The sequence below is a fragment of the Camelus ferus genome, chromosome 3, assembly GCF_009834535.1.
Source record: "Camelus ferus isolate YT-003-E chromosome 3, BCGSAC_Cfer_1.0, whole genome shotgun sequence".
Classification (NCBI taxonomy): Eukaryota; Metazoa; Chordata; class Mammalia; order Artiodactyla; family Camelidae; genus Camelus; species Camelus ferus.
Genome location: NC_045698.1, coordinates 103,153,036 through 103,178,201, shown reverse-complemented (window position 1 = coordinate 103,178,201; position 25,166 = coordinate 103,153,036). Strand labels below are relative to the sequence as shown.

General features: G+C 39.2%; 1 protein-coding gene across 8 annotated transcripts in view; it reads left to right on the top strand.

The window, feature by feature from the left end:
- The window catches only part of PPP2R2B (protein phosphatase 2 regulatory subunit Bbeta), a 424,375-nt gene that overhangs the window by 173,245 nt on the left and 225,964 nt on the right, over positions 1–25,166 (top strand). Inside the window, exon 1 of one of the 8 annotated variants that reach the window (XM_014557233.2) lies at positions 11,615–12,151. The exons of the other annotated variants lie outside the window; for them this stretch is intronic. Within the exon in view, the coding sequence (XP_014412719.1) occupies positions 12,115–12,151 (37 nt within the window). The 5' untranslated portion in view covers positions 11,615–12,114. Of the gene's footprint in view, positions 1–11,614; positions 12,152–25,166 lie in introns of those variants that run through there. 8 annotated transcript variants of the gene reach the window in all.

The window sequence follows — 25,166 nt, the reverse complement described above, 5'->3', positions numbered from 1 at the left end:
TCTGACAGGCACAAGGGAACGTCTCCCCTGCTATTGTGTGCTCCATGGAGGGGGCTGTAAACCCCATGTGAACCTGATTCCTTGAGAAACCGGAAGCCCCTATTTCTGCCACTGTTACTATTGCAGCAAAGTGTGTCACAGCTCAGTTGTGACAGCAACCTGGATCCAGGTGAGAGACCAAGCAGCAATTGGAGAGTTGGAGAACTCAGGTCTATTATGCCAGTGGGCCCAGAGGAGTTAACACTCCAAGCTCTGGACCCCATCTGTAGGTTTACACAGGCTTTTATAGGCTGCCAGTCTATACTTCACAACATCATATGCAAATAAGATGTAACAAAGGTGACTAATTAGGAACACGCTTTGTAGAAATGGACCAATCACGAGTGATAGAAATGAACCAATCAGGAGCAACAGAAATGAACCAATCAGGAGTGAGCTCTATGCAAATGAGGCACTACAAATGGACCAATCAGGAGTTAGCTCAGGGAACCAATAGAATCTTAGGGATAAGTTCCGCTTTCCTAAAGTAAGCCATTTCCCAGTTAAAAAGCCAGATAATGCCGCTGGGCCAGGGAAGTGAATGGTGCTGGCAGGAGAGTAGTGGCCCTGCCTGGGGGTCCTGCCATCTTTTTCACGGGGCTTCCCACCTCATTATAAAGTAGGGAAGAAAATTCATCAAATCCCACAAAATTATTTTATTTCTTGCCAGCTGCTATACTAGTGATGCTGAAAAGAGTGGGGATATATAAGTTCTTGTTCTCATGTATCTTTCCATCTATTTGGGCAGATGACACTCTGTTCTTCTCAAAATGTACTTAATCATACAAGCCAGGCTGGGTGAGTCTGCGCTGTGTTTGCCTCTCTGTTATCACCCGTGGCCGAGATGGTGGAATCCAAGCCTGCCTGGCTCTAGACCCAACTCGAGCAGTACGAGTTCTGAGGCCTTGGACAAGTCACTCCATCTCTCTGATTATTCTTTTTGCCTATAAAGTATGACAGGGGATGAGGCAACTTGCCCCCTGCCTAACATGTTATGGTTTGTATGTGAGTATTAAATGAATACAAAAGTATCCCTCTCTCACTCCATCCATTTGGGACCAGTAGTTGATGGTAAATTGGAAAAGCTAAGGCAGAGAATCATAAAAATAATACACCTATTTTAAACAGCATTGCCTAATTTTGATCAAGAGCCTGTTGAAGAATCAAGGCTTCATCTTGGAATATGGGTCTGCTGATTTTTCTTGCACAAACCACACCCAAAATGATAAAGATCTTGCCTGGGTTTGGTTTCCTTACAGTTGAGTGAGTCTAGACACCTGAGAAGTAATCTTTCTACAGATCCTTCTAAATTTTTTTGATTGTCCCCAGTCTTTTCTCTCTTCCACATTGAATTGACAGTTCTTGGTCATCTTTTGAAAGCATTCAACTTCATTTTCATAGGAAACAATCATTCTCTTCCTTTTTACACCATTCTTTTCATCACCTTCCATGATACTTCATTAAATAGCAAGTATACGCAGCATCAGGAGATTAGGGAGCAAATACAGCTGACTCTCAGTAGACATGCAACTCAACCAGAAGCAGAGGTGTGCCGGTGAGCCAGAGATTCGCCTACTAAGTTACCTTTGAGTACAGGGCAGTCTAGAGACCCATTTTACAGAGGGAATTGAAGGCATTTTTTTCATCCAGTAAGTCAGCTTCTTAGAGTTCTGTTAAAAGAGCTTCTGTTGTAATTATCAAAAGGAGGAAGAGCCATCATCTGAGTACCTACAGTGTACCAAGAACTGAGTTAAGAACTCTATATATACCATATATGATATATCTATATATTATGTATGTGTGTATATATTGTATATTACATTGGTGTGTATGCATGTATGTATGATAATAGCTGTGTATGTGTGTGTATCATTTAATTGTCACAACAACCCTCAGCTGTATGTACAATTAAGGCTGAATTGGTGAGACTTTTAGGTCTTATTCGCCATTGTCTATTATCCATCTCCTAGTACAGTGCCTGGTAAATAGCACTCATGACATGTTTAATAAGGAAATGGGAGAATATATGACAAAACGGAGGTTTAGACAAGTTGTGTAATCTGACCAGTATCAATTAGCAGATTCAGGACTTGAAAGCAGGTCTGTCTGACACAAAAATGTATGTTCTTAAGAAAAAAAACTAGGTATATTATTTATTAATTATTAGGCATTATATATAAATAATTTCTTTTTTACTAAGCTCTTGCAATATACTTTGGATCCTATTTTGCCCTAAGAATAACCTAATAGGATAAAAATTTGGTATTATCTGCACTTTGCACAAGTATGTAGGTGCTTTAGAACAGGGTTGGTAAATTGTCCTGTAAAGCGCCAGATAATAAGTATTTTAGTCCTTCCTGACCATACAGTCTGTGTCCCTCTGCCGTTGTAGTATGTGGGCATGGCTGTGTTGTAGCAAAACTGTTTACAAAACCAAGTGGCAGCCCATGGACCTTAGTTTGCTGAACCCTGTTCAAAAACGTGTTTGGAACCCAATAAAGTTCAAAAAAGTTGATCTTCCCAGTGAGTGAGTGTGGTGAGGGCGAAAGGGATGCTTCCCTGAACAGGAACAGCCTCGTGGGAAAAGTGGGGTCTTGGTGGGGTTCTGACAGGTTGAGAGGAAAAGCAAAGGCATTCCTAATGGAGAATGGAGTCTTGTGTGACCTTAGGAGGCAAAACTAAGCAAGGAAAATGATGTATTGTTTGAGCAAATGAACTGGAGACTAGAGATGTGACAGACTGTTGATAGTGCCTTAGAACCCCCTACATCCCCATACATCTTCTACATAATGTACCTGCAATTGCTCACTCAGTAGTCATTTTTAAAATTCTTATTATATAGCAGGTACTATGCCCCCCCAAAAACCCAGGTATGCAATTTAAAAATATATATATACCCTCCTCTCATTTTATTGGGAAAACACACATTAAATAAACACAGATAAAAGAACATGAATATAAATTTAGTTAAATGCTATGTAAGAAAAGAATAGGGGCTATGAGAGAAAAAAATATATGCTCCCTGATGAAAACTTGGATTATAAAGAAAAGTGTAAAAAAGAAGATCAAATTTACCTCTAGCCCCAAACATAATCATTATAAACATATTTGATGCATTTTCTTCTGGGGGTATGTAGGGGTGTGTGTGTGTGTGTGTGTGTGTGCGCGCGCGCACATGTGTGTGTGAGAGAGAGATGGAGGAGTATAGGAATTATATGTAAAATAGTGTCATATCTATTTTTGTTTTGTTTTGTTTTGGTCCCAAACACAATACTGTGAGCATTCTTTTGCAACATCCTATAATTAAACCATAATTTTACCAATCACCCAATGCTGGAAGTTTAGATTATTTCCAATATCTTGCTATCATATTTGTGTGATAAATGATTGTATGAATCTAAGTCATCTCTCTAGCGATTTTCTTAGAACAAGTGCCTAAAGTCAGAATTGCTGGGTTAAGTGGTAGGAACAATTAAGTTTCTAGACAATATTAATAAATTGTCTTCTTCAAAAGTGGTACCATGAGTGCCTTTGTAATTGCTATGGCTCTGTCCCAGGTTTGTTGGGTCTCTATTTTACTTTACATTGTCACACATTTTTAGAGTGTTTAAGTTCATCCCAGGGAACGTATGTGGGGTGCAAATCAGAAAAAAAATCATAAAGACATAACCACTGAGCTTTAATTTGGTCACATTGCCCTTGTCCTCCCCCAAAGCCCTGGTGCTTTTCCCCTTCCTAGTAGGGAAGCGAGCTCAGTGCTCCACCTCTGCTATTAAATACATGGGTGAGTAGCTTGTTCTCTGGGATCTAGTTGGCCCACCTATATTAAATAAAATGACTCTCCTGGTTCCAGGGCACCAGTTGTAGATAAGTATATGAACCCTGCTGACCTAGAAATGTTAATTTTCCTCAAACTGGTGAGTAGGTAATTTCAAAGAATGATTGACCCAATATGACAACCAGTATGGTTGTTTAATGAGTTAGCCTCTTGTGGGGTTCCAATCTGACATTTTTGAAAGCTGTGTTAACTTTTTCTTGTTAATACTATATATGTGGCTGAATGCAATTTGAACCCAGATAAATCTGTGAAAACTAGACTCTATCATTGGCTCAAGATTAACCGACTCCTCTTGTTTTCCTTCAGATATTGGGAGCATGATTTGATGAAAATGAAACATAGAAATTTTATAAACTACCATTGGGATTACATTTTGAGTGAATGATTTTTAGTCCCTTTCTAAAGTATAGTTGACCCTTGAACAACGTGAAAGTTGATTAGGTATAATTTATAATTTATAGGCAGTGCTCTGTACTCCTGGTTCCTCACGGATTCAACAAATCATGGACTGTGTGATACTCCAGTATTTACTATTAAAAATAACCGTGTACAAGTAGACCTGCACAGTTCAATCCCATGTTGTTCAAGGGTCAACTGCATTTCATTAGTCTTCGGGAATTATAGTTGGGAGTCTATTTGAAGTCTCAGTTCATCTTGCTTGAGTATTTGGGGCATTTTTCTTTCTCTGAAGTATTTTGAGGTATTACAGTGAGAATACTAAGTTCTTTAAAATATTTTTTATTTAAAATTCTATAAAGTATTTAAAAACTATACACAGTTTATAACCTAAGTGTTCAGTAGATAAAATTTAAAAGATGCATGGATGGATGCATGGATGGATGGATGAATGGATAAAGATTTGTGATGGTTAGTAGGAGATACAGTTGCTTCCACTGGGGACTAAAAGTATTAAAAACAGCTTTTAGGAACATCAAGTTTCAATGATGATTTGAGATGGTAATATTAAAATCTTTCTCTCATCTCCTTTCTCTGCTGTCTGGGAAGCCAGGGCAAGTGGGATGGAGTGGGAAGAGTATTGATTAGAGCAAGGCAGATCCATGGGGACATAATTCCAGGAATTCATCAGTGCTGCTCATTTAAAAAGAGAAGATACACCAGAGGGGGGAGAATAGCTGCCCTGGAACCCTGAGCTACCAGAAGAGACTGAGACAGTTCAGTGCTTCTGACTCATGTCTCTTACAAAGTTAATATCTAATCCCATTCCCGTTTTGTAGGATTAGCCTGGGTGAAACTAACATACTCTGCTTTGGAAGTCTGAACCCCTCTGGTCACTTCATAGGATGTAGGGGGAAAGTTCTTGGTGCAGTTCCATTTGTGAACAAAGTGTATTTCCTTATCGGTTCTCTGACCCCTTGCTGGGTCAGAGATCAAAACTTACTAAGGTCTCCCCAGGACCTGAAGAACTCTGTGCGCTGTGGTGAAAAATGCAAAAGCAGACTGATTATCATATTGTGCTTCTGCTGCCAACATGCTTACTCAGTCCCTCAGCTTCCTCAGCACAATTTGAGATGGAAATTTTCCGATCAGAATTTTTCCTATAAGTCTAAGAAGCTTGGATTTGAGCCCATTGTGCAGGCCAGGTTTTTTTTTTTTTCTTTTTCCAGTTATGTGACAAGCAGGTTGCCTTTGAGTCACTCATATGGTTGGCCTTGATCTAGAAATTGGCACGTGCTAAAAAGGCAAAAAAAATATTTTCCTTCTTTTGTTTGACCCTTTAAGAAGATTAGCCTTTGCACAATTTTCTCCTGTGCTTATAAACCTTACTGTTTCCTGCCTGTCCCCTCATCCACCTGAGTCTCTCCTCACTCATCTTCAAACCAAGCAGGCTGGCTGGTGCGGGGTCCTCACTAACCCAGGCCATTCCTGCTTCCCTGCTCCTATAAACACCGTTTCCCCGCTCTATAAACACTGTTTTCCCGCTCCTATAAACACCGTTTCCCCGCTCCTATAAACACCGTTTCCCCGTCCTTGATATCTACAGGGCCTGCCTCTCATCCACATTTTCCCATGATGCTTTTCCTGAATTCCTTGAATTATTTTCTTCTTTTCAGTTGAAGCATAGTCAGTTTATGATGTGTTGATTTCTGGTGTACAACATAGTGATTCAGATATATATATATTCCCTTTCATATTCTTTTTCATTATAGGTCATTACAAGATATTGAATATAGTTCCCTGTGCTATACAGTAGGACCTTGTTGTTTATTTTATATATAGTAGTTAGTATCTGCAGATCCCGAACTCCTGATTTATCCCTTCCCACCACTTTCCCCCCTGGTAACCATAAGTTTGTTTTCTATGTCTGTGAGTCTGTTTCTGTTTTGTAAATAAGTTCATTTGTCTCGTTTTTTTAGATTACACATATAAGTGATATGATATTTTTCTTTCTCTTTCTGGCTTACTTCACTTAGATTGACAATCTCAAGGTCCACTCATGTTGCTGAAAGTGGCATTGTTTTACTCTTTTTTTAAATCATAACAACAATCCTGTGATGTCTAGGTTTCATCCCCATTTCATGAATGCTGAAACTGAGGTCCAAGTTCAGACAGCCTGCCAGAAGGAGGCAGACCTAAATGTTGTCTCCTCAACTGGAAAGAAATTCCTGGGATACAATCATATCTTTAATCCTTTAGTTTATCCTACAGAGGACAGTGTAGTACTTGGCATACAGGTACTTAGTAAATGGTTTTTGAAACGGTTTTGAGTTTGAGAGTAAACTGATTATGTCTCTGTAGTTAGGGCAGCAGCCAGTTACATATTCTTTATGGGAGTTTAAACTTGGAGCTCCCTCTAACATGTTGAAGCCAGGTTGTCTTATCCTCACTAGGGTTTAAAGGTACAGGAGAGGGGTCGCAAGATGTGCCATATGATTTTTGCAATCACTTGGAAATTGTACTGGCTAATTAAGATCATAGCCGATTATTTATTTTTTCATCCATTCATTTGTTCTTGTTCTATTGTTTTACTCTTTAAACATTCAACAACTATTACTGAGCAACCGAAGCCTCATTCATGCCATATGAATTGGTCTATGATGATATCAGTATGAATAAAATATATAAAAAGGTTATTAACATTGGTTACAAGGAGGAGGGAAGAAGTAAAAAAAAAAAAAAAAACCAAAAATTTATCGTTCACCACACCTGTGACAAGAAGAGTATAATTGATTCCTCCTGCTTAAATTTCTGTATATGTACATAAATAATTCAATGAACAGAGTGGGGAGGTATAGCTCAGTGGTAGAGCACATGCTTAGCATGCACGAGGTCCTGGGTTCAATCCCTCAAACCTCCATTAAAAAATAAAAATAAATAAACCCAATCCCCCCCAAATAATAAAAATTTTAAAAAGAAATAATTCAATGAAAAGAAAAGCTGCCAAAATATTAATGAGACTTACCTCAGGCTGATGGGATTTTTAGTAATTTTTACTATTTATCTTTATGTTCTCTAATGTATAATAGTTTCCAATAAGTATATGCATTGTTTACATAATAAAAATTATAAAGCTGGAATTATGGGAGAAAATAATTCATAGAGTGTCTGTTATGTGCAAAGAACAAGTTTCTGAATATCTGTATTCATCTGAGTTCTTCCTTTTACTTTGAAGTCACATTAATAATTCTTCAGATGAAAATCAGATTGAACCCTGGAAGAGTGGTGATCAGTGGACGCTAGTAGCTGTGAAGTTCTGTAACAAGAATTCCATTCAAGCTCTCTTAACTGTAGGTCTGGATGAAAGGGTTTTGGCAATGAGCTTGGCCCTTAGGTTCAGAGCCCCTTTGGTCCTGTGTCTTTGCTTAAACAGGAAAGGTAAGGTGATATCTCTGAGCTCAACCAGTCATTCCACAAGGGGGCTGAGAAAGGATCTGAATAAGTCAGTGAAAATCAATTGCAGTGATGGAAAAGCCATCTAAGAAAAAATGTCCTAGAGCCTCTAGGTCAGAGCCAGCCCCTTTGTACATGAAGGATCTCACAGTCTGTTTATTGACACAGAAGGTGGTTTTAATTACCCTGAAGGAATTTCTGGCATGTTTTGCCAAAGCCAGTCTTAAAATCTTCAATCAGTGTATTAGTGACAACCAGGCCCACTGGAGAGGTCTGCTCATGGGGGCAGCAGGTCAACTGTAGTATATTGCAGAGTGGCTGTTAGTGACAGATCATAGGTATGTTTTATGAGGGAAATGGAGATAGGAAAACACCACCATCCACTCATGAGATGATCTTGGCTTTGGAAGGTATGGTGTGTTTTATGACTGAGACACCTCAGTTTCCTTCTCAGTCATTGACCATGGTCTCAGCAACCTCCCTAACCTCTGTTTTTGCTATACTGAGGGAAAACTTTAGTAAGACGATCTAGACCAGGAGTTTGAGTGACTTATCAAGCAATCAGCTTTATAGCATTACAAACAATGACTTGAAAATTTTTTTACCTTTCCAAATACAGGCCCAAGAAAAATTTATACTTATGGTCTTTACTTTTACTTATTTGTGTTGACCTCAAAATATTTTTTTAAAAGAGCTATAATATGAAAAGCAGAATGATTAGGTCACATCTCAAAGCCATTCCAATATGTCAAATAACTTGAGGGGAAACCGTAGTCCAAGGTAAATGCAAAGGCATCAAAGAAATTGTTTCCTTGATTTTTATCTCTTTGCTCTTGAGTCTCTTGGTTGAATCCTCTCAATAAGATGTAAAAACAGTCAGTAGTACTAAATGCTATCTTTTATTCATCTCTCCAAGTTTAACTCCAGATGGAATTTCTTTTTTTCTTCCTACATAAATATGCCCTTCTCACTGTCTCCTTTTACTGCTGTTCCAGTCAATCTACATATAGGCTAAATTTTACTCTCTAATGTAGACTTGCAAGGGTAAATAACTTGGCACCTTGAAATCTGAATGGGGGGGAGGGTACAGCTCAAGTGGTAGAGTACATGCTTTACACGCATGAGGTCCTGTGTTTAATCCCCAGTACCTCCTCCAAAAATGAATAAAATAAACCTAATTACCTCCCCCCACGAAAAAAGAAAGAAAATCTGAATAGGCATCTAAAGGTGTCTTTGGTAAAATAGATTGAGACTCCATTTGCTGTTGTTGAGCTACCATGAATGTCTTATGTCTCATTTAGTGATGTAGTGGTTTGTTGATAATCCTTTTTGCTTGCATGAAAAGGTTTCTCAGCCTATTTTATATGAACATTCACTGGTCTAGGGATTTTCCAAGCTTACAGAGAAGTAAGGCCATTAGAAATGAATCCCATCAAAACAACTGAGCACATAGTTCCATGGATATCCTTGATACAGCTGATAATTTTCCATTTTAGACAATCCCCCTTCCTCTTGCCTTTCAGATTAGTCTGTCAGTAAACCAACTTGGCTAACCAGCTTGGTATGTTAGCAGCCAAATTTTAGGCAAGGAAGGAATTACATAAAATAATAATCTCATCTTACACTTCTGATGGGGTTTTGTATTTCTGCAAAATATTTTCACAACTCTTATCTACTATGTACAAAGAATTTGGAGAACAAGTCTCATTTCCCCAATGAAAAAGCAAATCCTGTGAGGTTACTCAACTTGCCCATGAACACATAGCTGGTTTGTGGTGGACACAAGACTGAGGTCCAGAGATTCTGATTCCTGAAACAGAGCTCTTTCCATGATATTAGAATGCTCAGTAAATTAACTTTCACTGAACTCTCAACTAGATGAAATCTTGCAGTTTGGCAGAAGAGTGTTCATTTTTCTTCAGTATCTCTGCAAAATGTCAGCTACCTACATCCTTGGCACAAGGTTCTTTGGGTAGAGCAACTTGGCACACCATAGCCCTTAGATTGATGGGCTTGGGTGTGTAATACGTCTCATTCCTGAGGTCATTCATTGTTACTGTTGCCAAATGGGCTGATTTGGGGACCATACTCCTGACCAATAGTGCAGGCTTCAAAGAGGTAGAGTTTGGTGATTATAAAGATGTAGAGAAGCCAGTGGACTTAGTTGTTTCAAGACTGCATACTGTACCCAAATATCTAACTCACAAATATCTGCCTTTAGAACAAGTAAGAAGCTGTGATCATACAGTGGTTAGTATGCTGTGTTGTGGAACAAGTAGGAAAATAGGTAAGAAAGACAATGGATGGATCATCCATTCTTATGGATGATCAACATGGTTCTTATCCCTGGAAACATAATATAAGGGCAGAGAAGTTACATTTACTGAGTGGCTTTTACATTCTCTGTACATATTTTGCTTCATTTATACTTAACTATATGAGCAGCATTTTTTATTAAAAAGATGGGCTTATTACTTAAATCATCTAATGATAATTACCCACATATAAAACCAGGGCAATAACAGTAACTACCTTCTATGGTTGTTGTAAGGATTAAGTGAGAAAGTAGTTGTACAGTGGTTAGTTCGGTACCTGCATAGATTGACCATTAATTGAATGGTTGTTTGGTTGTCTTTAGTATTGCTAGAAGCCTTAAATGATCATAAGTGTTATTTACACAGGTACACCAGTCCTTTCTGCCCTCCAATCCCAACTCCAGATAGTTTAGGGTTACATTAAAAAAAATACTTATATGATTAAGAACCCTGACTCGAAACCACAGGGTCTGTGTCCTGCCTTTACCAATTGCTAGTTCCTTGACCTTGGGTAAGTTATTGAATCTCTCTGAGCCCAGGTGCCTCCTCTACAGAATGAAAATAACAATGCTTAACTACCTAAGGTTTTTGTGAGTGTTAAATACTACACTGTATATGATGTGCTCAAGACAGTGCCAGGTACATAGTTGGTAATAAAAGCTAAATAATGTTAGGCTGTATTTTCATTAATGTTAGTTCTGTTATCTAAATGTCCTATAGCAAGATCGTTATTGATAGAAGATGGTTATTTGGATTACAGAACAAAGGAGACATAAGTTAACACCCAACCTTAATCTTTGATCTGGTATCAGTTCTCGCTGGTGGTGATTGATCCCTTTTAAATAATAAATGTCATCTCGTATAATAATAAATGGAATCTTGTGAGAGTCTAAGCAACTGCTGGCCTTTTCTGAATATTAGATAAAGCATCAGGAAACAAAGCCCCATTATCTACTCTATGCACCATCAGTAGGATAGTTTTTAAAGGTAATAGCTTTGAGATATTAAAAAATTAATGATAATAGGTTAATTATAGACCTCTCTGTATTAGTGGTATGTTGAATCTTCCTATTAAGGTTTAATTTAGTTGTTTTTTTTAAAACCTTGCTTTATTTTTAGTAGTTCTTATACTACCTTATTCATGGATTCTGCTGGAGTATAATCTCATCCCTCTGAACACTTTGAGAGAAAGGGAGCCTCTTGTAATCAGTCAAATGACTTGCTCCTGTTTCTGAATAGTTCCAATTGCTTAAAAGTTGTTCTGTGTATCAGAGCAGTCTCTATTTTTTTTTTTTTTTTTTTTTTTTGCCCATTTCTCCTAGCCTTCCACTATGAAGCCTTCCCTCAAAAGCTTAGTTCTAGGTATATGACCATCTTTAACTGAATGAAGATAGCTCTCTTCACCAAAAGCTTCCTCAAAACTCCCTAGATGGGGGGAGGGTGTAGCTCAGTGGTAGAGCACATGCTTGGCGTGCACAAGGTCCTGGGTTCAATCCCCAGCACCTCTGTCAAAAAATAAATACATGAATAAGTAAAAGCCTAATTACCTCCCCTTCAAAACCCTTCCCCAAAACAAACAAACAAACAAAAACTCCCCAGATGCCCTATGTCAGTTGTTTTCAACTCTAATGTTATTCGAATCACCTGGAGTGTTTGTTAACTACCAATTGCTGGGCTCCCCCCAGAGTTTCTAATTTAATAGACCTGGGATGGGGCCTGAAAGTTTGCATTCTAATGGTTTCCCAGGTGATACTGCTGCCACTGGCCCAGAGCAAGCCTTTGAAAACCACTCCTCTCCAAAACCGGAAGGCAGCCCACTTCCTGTTGAGGAGGCTGAAGCACGGAGAGATCGTGTAGTGTTGGTGGCGTCACCTCACTAGCCTGGACTTTGACAGGCCAGGAGCCACCTCACACACAGGTTCTAGAGGGGGACGTGGGGAGTGTGTAATGCACCCGTGTGTGGTAACAAAAGTTGAAGCGTCATTGCTTCCTGGAGTCTGGATCTGAACCCCGTGTTTGTCACAGGACCCAAGGGAGAACCCAAGACAGAGAATAGTGGCACAATAATGAAGCATGAATTATCCAGATGAAAGCACCTATGGAAACAAAGGTATTAGTATAAATTATTTATACCTACTATTCTTCATAAAATAGCAAGATGGAAGTGTTGAGTAGTTCCTGTTGCTTAAAAGTTGTTCTGTGAGACCCAAATTCACTCATTCACATTTGGAGAAAAAAAAATATTGTAGATAAGAAGCATTGTTGAACTTACTGTTTTAAGAGCTAAGAGAACTCAGAACGTGTTTTGAGGAAATGTATCGGTACACAGCCAAGACAAGTAATAATTAGCCAAAAATTACCAGGAGAGAGGGATTAGGCCAGATAAGAATAGACCCTGCTTTATAGATACCAGAGAAGTATGTAGAACAAGCTGGTGAACCAGACAGAGGTACTGACTGCTCTAACAAAGAAAAGGGTTGGGATCAGCAGGCGAAGAAAGACAATATGAACTTCTTTCTTTGTGTTTCATGAAGAATGAAAGGTCTTACTACAAGGGTAATTTTGAATTAGGAAGCAGATCTAGAAATCCCTGTGTAGGAAAAACAGTAACTTCTAACCTGTGTTAAATATTTGGAATCCCTCTCAGTATAACCTCTAAATGGTCCCACCTGGCTGGGATGAGGGAGCGTGAAGACTTCTGCTAGCTTGTTTTTACTGATTGCTTGAAACTGTGCAGGGAGGCTCTTCAGCTTTTCAGCCTCCACATTTGGCTGTGTTTTGGGGCCCTGGAGAATAACATTTAGTACAAGAGAACTATGTATCTTTATTTAAGGAAAAGAATCAGCTGAGATTCTCCCTTGAGGTGGAGTTTGTAACAGAGGTAGGGAAGAATTCGGAGACAGAGTGAAGAATAAGATATTCAGAAGGGGAGAGCTCCTTGTAAGAAAAGGAATGGGGAAAGAAGAGTTTCCAAATAAATACTTATCATAAGGAAATGAAATGAAAGAGATGGACAAAGACTTGAAGGGGGAAGAACACAAAGCAGATGTGTATACTTACATGATGTGTACATGTTTATGCATGGTCTCCATCAGCCAGTGGACAAGGGTGTAGCAGGGGTGGTGTCCCAAGGGAATTATGCAGCCTTAGCTTTACATGTTTATAAAGGTTGTATTTCTTAATGTGCTGTTTCATAATAAGACCTTAAGAGACAGGGTTTGTGTTTAAATAATACCTTGGGGTGTTTGTGGTGTGAGGTGGAGTTGAGCTCTTTTCTTGCTATAGAAGAATTTACATTTTTTTCTGTCTGACCTATTTGGATAAAGAGCTTACTTACGCCTGTTGTAATTTCAATGTACCCTTCTTTCATTCCTACCAACCAAGTCACATTTTCAACGCATTCTAATATGGTATTGATTGGAGGGCTGAGTTATATTTGGTTTGTCCTCAGCGGTGGTACTTCAGTGAGGTAAGACTAGATGGATTTTGAATGGATTTCCCTGGAGCTTCCAACTTTTATGTCCTCTGTCCCTCCTCCGAGAGGGAGGGAGAGGGAAGGATTAAACTATTCGGTTATTTGATCATGTTTTTCGAGCCTGCATCACATCAGACTCAAAATTTCCAGATGCATTAAAGCTACAAGTGGGAAAGAGTTCAGAGTGAGAATTTTAAGAGCTGGTTTTGAGGAAGAATAGCAAGGATGAATACTGGCTTTTTGCATGTCTCATCAGGTCCAAATGTTTCTGCAAAACACTTTGAAAGTAAAGAGATGGTGCCCTTTTCAAAGTGCTAAAGGGTTGGTGACTATAACCTGTAAGCTTGGTGCGTAGCTTTGTGAATAAGCGTGAGGTATGACATGAATGAGTGTGTGTGTTAACAAAATGAAAGTGCCATTCAAGGCATTATTTTCACAAGTAAAGCTGCTTTCTTCAGAAATGGGGTCCATTAGATTTGGTTAAGATTGCACTGAGTTCTTAATGTGAGGCTAAGATTGTGTAATAGCAGTATGTGACATGAAATTATGGATGATGAGCTCTGATTGCCCAAATTGTGCTCCCAGGAGAAATAATACTGGGGTATGTGGCAGCAGGTTGGTATGAACGGAGTCTGCCATCCATCCCTTGGTTTATTAAGTATTTACTGAGCACTTACTATGTGCCTGGTGCCATGCTTTGTACGAGAGATGTAAAAATATGGTACACAAACCTGGACTCTTCTGTTAAGGAACTCATGGCCCAGTGGGGGACACAGACAAGACCATGGGCGGTTATCCTGTAGTATGAGAGCAAAAAGAGAAAAACTAGTGTGAAGCAGCTTGCTTAGCCAGAGGGAAAGCCACAGAGAAAGGACACCAGAACAGTATCCTCTTCATCCCCTTTTGATGAAGACAGGAGACTTAAGAGGGGTTGGTCAGGAAGCTGGGAGAATCTTAGGAACAGACAGTGGCAGCCCCGGGGTCCCACAGCTCAAGACTAACGTTACTCCAGCCCAGCGTCTCCCATGGAGAAGAACAATCAGCAGATTGATAAATTCTTCTGCTTACACTCCTGAACAAATAAACTAATTGCATCTTTGTTTTTAACCTAACAAATCATAGCTTGATTACAGGTCATTAGTGACCATTAATACATGGAACTGTTTGCATTTCACGGGTATATCTGAATTACACATTCTTGCCTTTCACATTAGCTCCATGAAGCTTCCAAAGGGAAGCTCCCCCCTTATCGGGGCCTCAGGCAGGACTTAAACAAACTAACAATTAGCCTCTGGAATTGGACTGCGATGCAGAAGAATTCATTATTTTAGTTCATTGTCGATCTCCCTATTGTGGGGCCAGCCATCCCCTTTGTAGTGGAGACATGCTCTTTGTGCCCAAAGAGTTTGCAACTGCCTCTCTCCGAACATTCTCAATTATTCCTAATGACAGCTAATGCATTGGCCAGCAACACGGACTTGCTTGTTTGGGTGATACGAGTGCAGACAGTCCTAAGTTCACAATGTGATGGCTGATTAGAGTGAAGAGAAATCCAAGGAGCGTGTTGGGACTGTCAAACATCACGGTGACAGGATCACAGTCTACTTGGCAAAAAAGTGATGGCAGGAAAGATAATATATACACACACACACACACACACATACATTCACAGGTCAACTGAGTAGTCCAGAATTTTTTAGAGTCCATTTGGAGCTTTGGATTATCCATATTGGAAGCCAAGACCTTGAAAAGAATTGGATAATTGGCAAACCTTCATTTCATTTTGTGCTGACCAGTCATAGAGGGGTGTGGCATGATTAACAGAGATGAACAATCTCAGAAGCGTTTAAGGACTTTCCAACACAATGAGTGTCATTTGGGAGAAAATCTACCGTCCATCTCATCTCATGTTCTGTTGCTTCAAAAAATGTCCCCCAGGGAATGCCAGTTTGGACTCCCAGCATGCTGCGGCCATGGCATTAGAGGGGTTACTAACAAGGCAATAAAGGCAGCCCGTATATCGCTGAAACCATTTTTCCCCTTTATTCTAGGCTAGCTACCCAGCACAGTACTCTTGCCTCAGCTCGACAGGTACAATGACAGCATGGAGTTCCATGCAGTTTAAAAATCTCTCTCAAGTGAATTATCCTGCTCATCTCTGTATCAACCCTATGAAAAAAGTTAGATTATGAACAGCATAGTTATGACGGAAAATGTGAGGTCTAGAGTTAACTTCTGTTTCCAATTTCTGGTCCCATGCTTCCACTAGCTGATTTCCTCCAAGTATTTCCATTCCATGCAGCAAACATTTAACACATAATTATTGAGGGCCAGTTATGTGCCAAACACTATCCCAGGCCTTAAGGTTTGTAATAGTTTTCAAGAGAGTCTTGACTTAAGGGGCAAAATTTACAATCTCTCCATAGGTGTCTTTCAGATTCTCTGTGATGTTAACTGCCCTTTGCAGTGCTTATCACTAAAACCCAGGGAAGACTCTCTTGGCATGAAACAGATGTGCTGTTGAGATATGCATCTTTGAGAACAAGGCACTTTGATCCTTCGGGTTACATCAAAACCGGCACTGGAGATTTGGAAGGATTATAATGACTCTTTAGAAAAGATACACCTTGTGTCTTGCCTAGTCTTCTATTTAACCCGAGGAAGTAAATACATATAAATCCTTATGGGAGACCATGACCTTAAAACACAGAATCCTTTAATCCTTCATCAAGTGCAAACGCTGTGGTCTACATGATGCCACAGAGTAATAATGGTGCCGGTTGTCCCGGTGAGGATTTTGGATCACTTGGGATCATGTTGAGACAGTAGGAATGATCTCACTCATGTAGAATGTGACATCTTTCCCCATCAGCACTAATCACACACATATCTGAAATTCACTAATCTGAGAGGACTATCAATCTGTATTGTCTGTCTCCTCCCCTTGAAGTTAACAACCTTGTGTCTCTTGCTAGGCATTTATCTCAGGGTCTAACACAGTGCCTGATACATAATAGATGTGCGTAGGAAATATTTGTTGCATGAAATCCAGGCACAGTGATGAGAGCCTGAATGGTAGCATTTGGGATTTTGTGAAACAAAGCACAATTGCTTGATAACGTGACCTTAAGAATTAGGACTAGTAGATGATCAGCACCATGGTTGACCTTTTCTGGAGAGGATTGTTTTTCCACATCCCCTTATGTCCACTTCCACATAATGTCCATTTCAATGCATTCATAACCCATATGATAAAAGGGATCTCCTATTTCTTTAGAAACTGCTAGAGCCTACCAGTGACATTTCTTATACTCATCACAAGGGTGACCCATCAAATTCCTAGTGTGAATTGTCATATTCTTTAGAATCCAAAGAAGAGCTTTCATGTTCAGGAAATCCTTGGCAATAGTTTAGGTGGATCATATGATCATTTTCATTCATTTATTCAACAGATATTTATGGAGCACTTCCTGTGTGCCAAGCATGGGATTAGGTGCCAGGGATATGGAGTAACAGGGCCCTCTGGGGAAGGACATTAATGAAAGATAATGTACAGTTGTAAATGGGACACATGCTGGAAAGAAAGAGTTTGTGGTGCTATGAGAGTGACCCGGACAGGGAGAGCATCCCTGGTGAAGAGGTGATTGGGCTAAATCTGGAAGCCATAGTAGGAGTTAGCTGTGTTGAAGAGGGGATGCCAGGATGACCCAGGCAGGTATGAGGGCCCTCGTAGGGTCAGTAGAGAGAGCATGTGTTCAGAGTGGTGAAAGATGACTCGTGCAGCTTGAGTTCCCACAAGGTGGGCATTAGACAGAAGCCAGACCTGACACAGCCTTGAGGGTTCAGGAGCACTTTACTGCTTTTTATCCTTGGAGTCAAGGGAAATGTTAAAATGTTTAAATGTAGGGAAGATGGGGAGCAACAACCAAATTTGTTTTTTCAAAAAGATCATTCTGGCTGCCATGTAAAGGACAGAATGGAAATGATCCAGAATAGATTTACAGAAACAAGTGATTTGGTTATATGAAACTGACATAGAATCTACATAATATATGTCCATGTGAGGCAGTCCCCATGTAAAGCACATGCTCTTCTGAGAGATTCAAGATGAACCCCTCCATGGTATAATATAGACCTCTTCAAATCTCCTCTGTGTCATGCACACACACTCACCCAGACATAAATTAGCATTGTTAATGCAGAGTGTCACATTAGCGCCCAGTCCCCTTCCAGCTGATGTATCACTTTAGCATCTTTCCCTTTGTACTTTACCCTTCGCCTTCAAAGGCTGTTCGCAGGTCTTATTTTCCTTCCCAGAATTGTGAGATTGGTTTTTCTGCTGTGCTATTAGAGTGATCCCCCACTTAGAGTCTAATCCTCCATGGCTTTGTGCCTATTTGTCAGGAACTTCGAGAATATATTAAGACATTATACAGGGTGGAAGCTGTATTTTGACAATGATTATGCCTATTATCTATTTTAATAAATGTAAATTGCTGTGGAGAAACAAACCATTTTATGCCACTTGAATCCCTTTCAGGGAAGCCTGAATCCTTTTTTCATAGCTTAGATGTATTACTGTCATTTTTCCCTTTACAGAGTTGAATAAACACACTTAAATCAGACCTCTGTTGGTGCACCCTCTTGTACTGTTGCCCTAATAGATTGTTGTGATTTTAGTCTTTGCAGTCCACATTTAGTAACATTTGCAAAATCATCTGTGGTCCTTTCCAGAATTGAAACTATTGGGTAAACTCAGCAGTAAGTCAACATGTGCATTATACATGCCACGCACTATACTTTATACTTGAGGTACAGCCATGAATAAGGACTAGTGATGCCTTTAAGAAGCTTAGAATCATTGCCCACTGTTGGAGTGGGAATTTACAGATAAGCAAGGGCAGGTCAGAGTGGTCCATCTGGTAATGAGTTCGAGTTGGAGACATCAGAAAGAACTCTCGTTTAACTATATAGACACGCATGATTACACAGAGAAGTATTGATAATTGTGTGTTTATATATACGTGTGTGTGCGTTTGTATACTTACATGTATTTCTTTCTGTGTCAGCTGAGAGAACCTGGAAGAAACGACACCCCAGTAGCAACAGGCACACCTAGCACCCAGATCTTGATTTCTAAAACCATTCTCCAATAAAAGGAATCAGAAATCCTTGGAGAAATATCTGATTTGGGGACTGTGGAAGGCAGTATGTGTTATGAGGCCAGAGGCTCTTACAGTGCCAAAACGTAAGGAAGTGCTCAAAAAAGAAAAAGAAAGAAAAAGACCTACATTGATGGGAGTATGTCATAGGGACACAGGAGCCAACTGAAAGAGTTCTCAGTGGCTCAGGTGGAATAATTTGAGCAAAAAAATTAAGTGGTATTGGATTATATCTCAAGGCATTAAATAAATACCCATGAATCCGTACTGATATAAATAAATGACAGAACAAATTAGTAAATGGGAGGGAAGAGAAGACTCTCCCACATAGAATGCCAGATAAATGATGAAGATGACCCAGCCTCAAGGGGCATAGCAAGTGGGCATAGTTTCCCACTCCTTCAGTGTGAGCTGCTCATAAAGGCTTCTTCCTAAAGAGTAAAGATGAGGGAAAAGGGCAGGGGAGGGGCAGGAAGAGTAACTTTGCAGGGGAGAAACCTGACAAACATTACCTCAGCTAGTGATAAGGTCCCTGTGAACAGTCTAAGTCATGCTGATAGTGGGCACCCTTGAGAGGATGTGATGGAAATGGCACTCCACCTCTGTGGTCTTCGATCAGGAGAAAAACATCAGACAAGTTCAAATAGAGGAGTGTCCTACAGTCTACCTGATCGCACTCCTCAAAACTGTGAAAAACTGCCCCAATGAAAGGAGCCTAAGGAAATGGGACAATTAAGTGTGACATAGTATCCCACAGGGATCCTCAAGCAGAAGAAGGACATTAGGTAAAAACTGAGGAAATACGAATTAAAGTATAGACTTTTGGTAATAATAATTTATCAATATTGGCTCATTAATGATAACAAATGTACTACAGTAACATAAGCTTTTTATAGTAGGGAAAACTCTGCAAGATGTATTTGGGAGTTCACTGTGCTATTTAATTTTTCTGTAAATCTAAAGCTGCGTATAAAAATTAAAGAATCAGAAGCTTGTAGTGTAATAAGGGAAGCCAGTAAGCTAGTAGGCAATTGTAATACAAGTATAATGAAGGAGGGTGTATAGATTGAGAGAAATAACGGGGCATCTAACGGGTCCTTGGGATCCTGATTTGACCACTTTGGGCAGTTTACTTGACCCTTCTCATATGTTTCCTCATCTCTAAAATGGTGATGAAACCTGGCCTGAGTCAACAGAGACTATGAAGTCAAACTACAGGAGCGCAAATCCCCAGCAACAGAGCTGGGTGATACAGAAAACCTAGCTGGGCTTTATTTGCTCATCAGTAAATAGAATAATAATAGTACCTATCTCAGAGAGTTGTCCTCAGTCTGGGGTAATACTGTGAAGTGCTTAGAACAAGCTCTGGCAGGCTACAGTAGATACATGTCAGCTTCTACTGCTGCTGTAGCTCACAGGTCTATGGTGAAGATGCAGTGGGGTAATCATGAGAGTGCCTGCATGTGCCTGCCATGTCAAACCCTCCATCACTGGTGGTGGCGGCGGCGGTGGTGGCGGTGGCGGCAAGAAAAAGTTCCTGGAGGCCAGGAGATGCCCTTGCCTTGAATCTTACACACCAGACACAGAGGTCTTCTCTAACTCTAAACTGAGCACAGGATTAGAGTTGACGAGATGAAAGGAGGTTGATGGATGTAGGCTCTAGCAGAAGGAGCAAAGATCCAAAAGTTGAAGGAAGCATGGCATCTTTACAGAACTTTATAGTGTTGGGAAGGGTTGGAGGGTGGAGTCAAGGAGGGAGGAAGAGGAGAGGTAAATAGGAGGGAGGAAGAGGAGAGGTAAATAGGAGGGAGGAAGAGGAGAGGTAAATAGGAAGAGGAGAGGTAAATAGTCAAGGAGGGAGGAAGAGGAGAGGTAAATATTTCCCAGCATTATGTCAGGAATTGAAGACTGGATTAAGGATTTGGACTTTATCCTGGGGTCAATATAAAATTTGTACTCTTATGATCACGATTATGTGAAAAAAAATCAGTTGGAAAACCAGTTAGGAAGCTATTTCAGTTGTACAGGTGAGAGATCATGGTAGTGACTATCAAAGGAGAGTGAAAGAGTTTGAAGGCCAACAATAGGGCAAGAACTATTTGAACAATTTAGTGAAAGTTTTTCTGCCTTTGAGTCAGATGTATTACAGAGTATGATGCCTGGAAAATTTCCTAATGCCTACATACGATTTTTTTTTTTTTAAGTAGGATAACATTAAGAATTTTAGGCAGTGACTTTGAAACATCTACATATTTTTCATCCCTAATATATACCATGGTAGATAATTTTTTAAAAAGTCACAAGCATAGCCAATCAGATTAACTCTGAAGTGCCCTAGACTAGCATCATCCAATAGAAATATAATACAAACCACATATGTAATTTTCATTTTCTAATAGCCACATTTAAAAAATAAAACAGGTGAAATTAATTTTAATAAACCATTTTATTTACCAGTATTACCAATGTTTTATTTGCCAACTGAAAAATTGTCATTGCCACATGATATGATCAAGATAAAAATTATGAATTAGATATTTTATGTTCTTTTTCTTATCTTGTCTTCAAAGCATGTTTGGCATGCACAGTTCAGACTGGCCTCATTTCAAGTGTGCAGTAGTCACATGTGGCTAGTGGCTAACCATATTGGATAGCTCAGATCTAGAACTTCCAACTCCTAGTCAGAAAATCTTTTTAGCTTTATGCTTACTGGCAAAATTTCTGCAGGCAAGTTAGTTAATATTTCTGCCTTAATATGTGCACATGGGGTACAGACTTGACCACATGTATCCAAATTGCCCCTTTCTTTCACTCAGTAAGTAGTTACCTAATGCCCACTGTATGGTATTGCAACATCTCCTCTCTGAGTGCTGGTTTACACACTGCAGTTCTCGTTTTGAGCTGACCCCACATGGTTCCTATCCATCATGAAGTTTACCATGTTGTCAGGGAGAAAGGCAAAAACAAAACAAAATCCAGTAAGTGAAGTAATCATAAATTATGCTGTGATGAAAACAAATGACTTTTGCTTTTACTTCTTTTGCCTTAGGGGACAGATCCAAAAAGCACTCTTTGATTTATGTCAAAGAGTGTTCTGCACATGTTCTCTTCTGGGAGTTTAAAGGTTTCAGGTCATACATTTACGTCTTTAATTCGTTTTGAGTTTATTTTTGTGTATAGTGTGAAGAAATGTTATAACCTCATTATTTTATGTGTAGCTGTCCAGTTTTCCCATCACCACTTATTGAAGAGATTGTCTCTTCTCCATTATATATTCTTTCCTCTTTTGTTGTAGATTAATTTGCCATAGGTGTGTGAGTTTATTTCTGGGCTCTCTATTTTGTTCTGTTGATCCATATGTCTGTTTTTGTGCCAGTGCCTTGCTGTTTTGATTACCATAGCTATGCAGTATGGTCTGAAGTCAGGGAGTATGATTCCTCCAGCTTTGTTTTTTGTTTTGTTTTGTTTTGTTTTGTTTTGTTTTGTTTTGTCTTGTTTTCCTCTCAATATTACTTTGGCAATTCAGGGTCTTTCGTGGTTCCACATGAATTTTAGGATTATTTGCTCTAGCTCTGTGAAAAATGTCATGGGTATTTTGACAGAGATTTCATTAAATCTGTTGATTGCTTCAGGTAGTATGGACATTTTAACTTAAAAGCTTTTGCACAGTAAAGGAAACCATCAACAAAATGAAAAGACAAACTACTGAATGGGAGAAGATACTGCAGATTATATGACCAATAAGAGGTTAATATCCAAGATATATAAACAGCTTATACAAATCAATATCAGAAAAACAACCCAATTAAAAAATGGGCAGAAGACCTGACTACACGTTTTTCTAAAGAAGACATACACATGGCCAACAGGCACATGTAAAGATGCTCATTGTTGCTAACCATCAGAGAAATGCAAATCAAAACCACAATGATGTATCACCTCACACCTGTCAGAATGGCTATCCTCCAAAAGACCATAAATAACAAAAACTGTTGAGGATGTAAAGGGAACTCCTGTACACTGTGGTGGGAATGTAAATTAGTGCAGCCACTGTAGTAAACAGTATGGAGATTCCTCAAAAAATTAAAAATAGAACTGCCATATGACCCAACAATTCCACTCCAGGAATTTCCAAAGAACTTGAAAACAATTATTTCAATTGATGCATGTACCCCGATAAGCAACCTAAGTGCCCATCAATAGATGAATGGATAAAGATGGAGTGTGTGTGTGTGTGTGTATGGGGGGGTGTATGTGTATACACATACACAATGGAATATGACTCAGCCATAAATAATAATGAAATTCTATCATTTGCAACAATGTGGATGGACCTAGAGAGTACTACTATGCTTAGTGAATTAAGTCAGATAGACAAATACTGTGATATCACTTATATGTGGAATCTAAAAAATAAAACAAATGTATGTAACAAAACAGAAACAGACTCACAGATAAGGAGAAGTTTAATGGTTACCAATGGGGAGAGGAGGAAAGTTGGGGGAGGCAAGATAGCAGTCTGGGATTAAGAGGTAAAAACTACTAGGTGTAAAATAAATAAGCAACAAGAAGATGTTGTACCCCACAGAGAAATATAGCCATTATTTTGTAATAGTTTTAAATGAAGTATAATCTCTAAAAATGCTAAATCACTATGTAGTACATATGGGGACTAATATAATATTGTAAATCAACTTTACTTCAGTGAAAATAAATAAGTAAATAGAAAAAGAAGAAGAAGAAAAAAAGGAAAACAAATGAGAGAGACTGAGATACTGGGTACCCATGGTGGAATGGCTTTAAATAATCTCAATTGAGTTGACCTAAGCTGAGAAATAAAGGATGAAAATGAATCAGCCACACAAAAAAATTGGGTAGAGTAGATTAAGTAGAGGAAATAGCATGTGCAAGAGCACTGAGGCTCTTGAAGGAATCCTGAGAAAATGGGTATGGCTGAAGGTTGTTGAAGGGAGGAGAGAGGGGCATGAAATGACTCTGCAGAGGTGGTCAGAGGCCAGGTCTTCTGGGACTTAATAAATCATAGTGAGGAGCTTGAATATTATTATAAGTGCTCTGAAATCGAAAGGATCTTAGGTGAAAGGACTTGCTGAATATAAAGACTGACCTAACCTCAGATCACTGTGGAGGCAAACGGTAAAATTTCAGTTAAGTGAAAGATGGAAGAAAATTTGTTCTCTATGCCTCACAATGTTACTAATGAGAGAAAGATGGAATTAGGTATGTAGAAGTTTTATGGAGGCTATATGATGGTTTATAGATGCAAAGTGATGAAAAGAAAGACATATAGGAGCTAAATCCAGCTGGCTTTGTTGGGCTTTTCTTTGCAATGAAATTACGTTTTTCAGTGTCCAGGGTACTTTGTGAATGGCATCTCAATTTGTTGTACCAAAAATTAAGTTGCACAGAGTGGAGCTAGGCAGGTAAGTCTTCCTTTCTGTGCTTTCTGGATTTATAGATATACATGGTTGGCTGTTCCTAAAATGAATGCTTGCAGACGCATAGTGACATCTTGGTGGGGGTCCTGCCAAAAGTTTGTTAGTGTGGATGAAGGAGGCGCAAGAATCCAAAGACGCCAGGGAAGAATATGGCCTTTTATTTGTCTGGCATTTGGGAATATTTTAATATTATTTTTGAAATCCTTATCTCATGGTCATGATGATTCTGTAAAATAAATGAAACAAGCAGAACTATCTCCAAATCATAAAAGAGTAAGCAGAGGCTTTGAGAAGTGGAGTGTTACATGGTCAGTCGTGGTTAAAATGGACAATGAGATTTTATCTTCTAACTTGTGCTTTTTTCTCTTATGAGACAACTCCAGTGACTTCTCTGACCTTCCAATCCAATATAATGCCCCCTTTTCAGGAATGCGTGAAATAGGATCTAGGGTCATTGGGACTCCATTTCCCTTGGGACTGTTTAAAACCTCATCCGCTGTACTCCAGCCCTGCTCAGGGAAGGGGGGCAGTTTCATAATCTCTCTTATGATAAAGCAGTTTGATTACAAGCCTCAAAGTAACTGGGTTTATGTACTTCTCTGGGAACAGTCCTCAGTACACTACCAAGTGTCATTAAATAGCTAATAAAAATGATGGATTCAAGACCCATCTTGGTCATTATTCACGGAGTCTGACACCTGGGTAACTTTTAAACATTAAGGACAGAAAAAAAAATTTGCACTTAAAAATTATTTTGATCTAATTTTCTGATTGAGAATCTAGGAGCCAAACTTGCCAACAGTTAGTACTTGATTGTTATTAGCAGATAAGAAACACTGACATGTTTTTTTCCTTCTCTTTGACTTATGGTTGGAACGTAGCCATTTGGAAATGATATAAATAGAAATTTGACCCTAGTATATTTAAAGTACAGGTTCTTAAACTTTCTGGGAGGAGTGGAGTCAGGAGGCCTTATGAAGCCCTTTGAAAATCTGATGAAAATTTGATGAAATCTAAGGTTATCCACAGGGA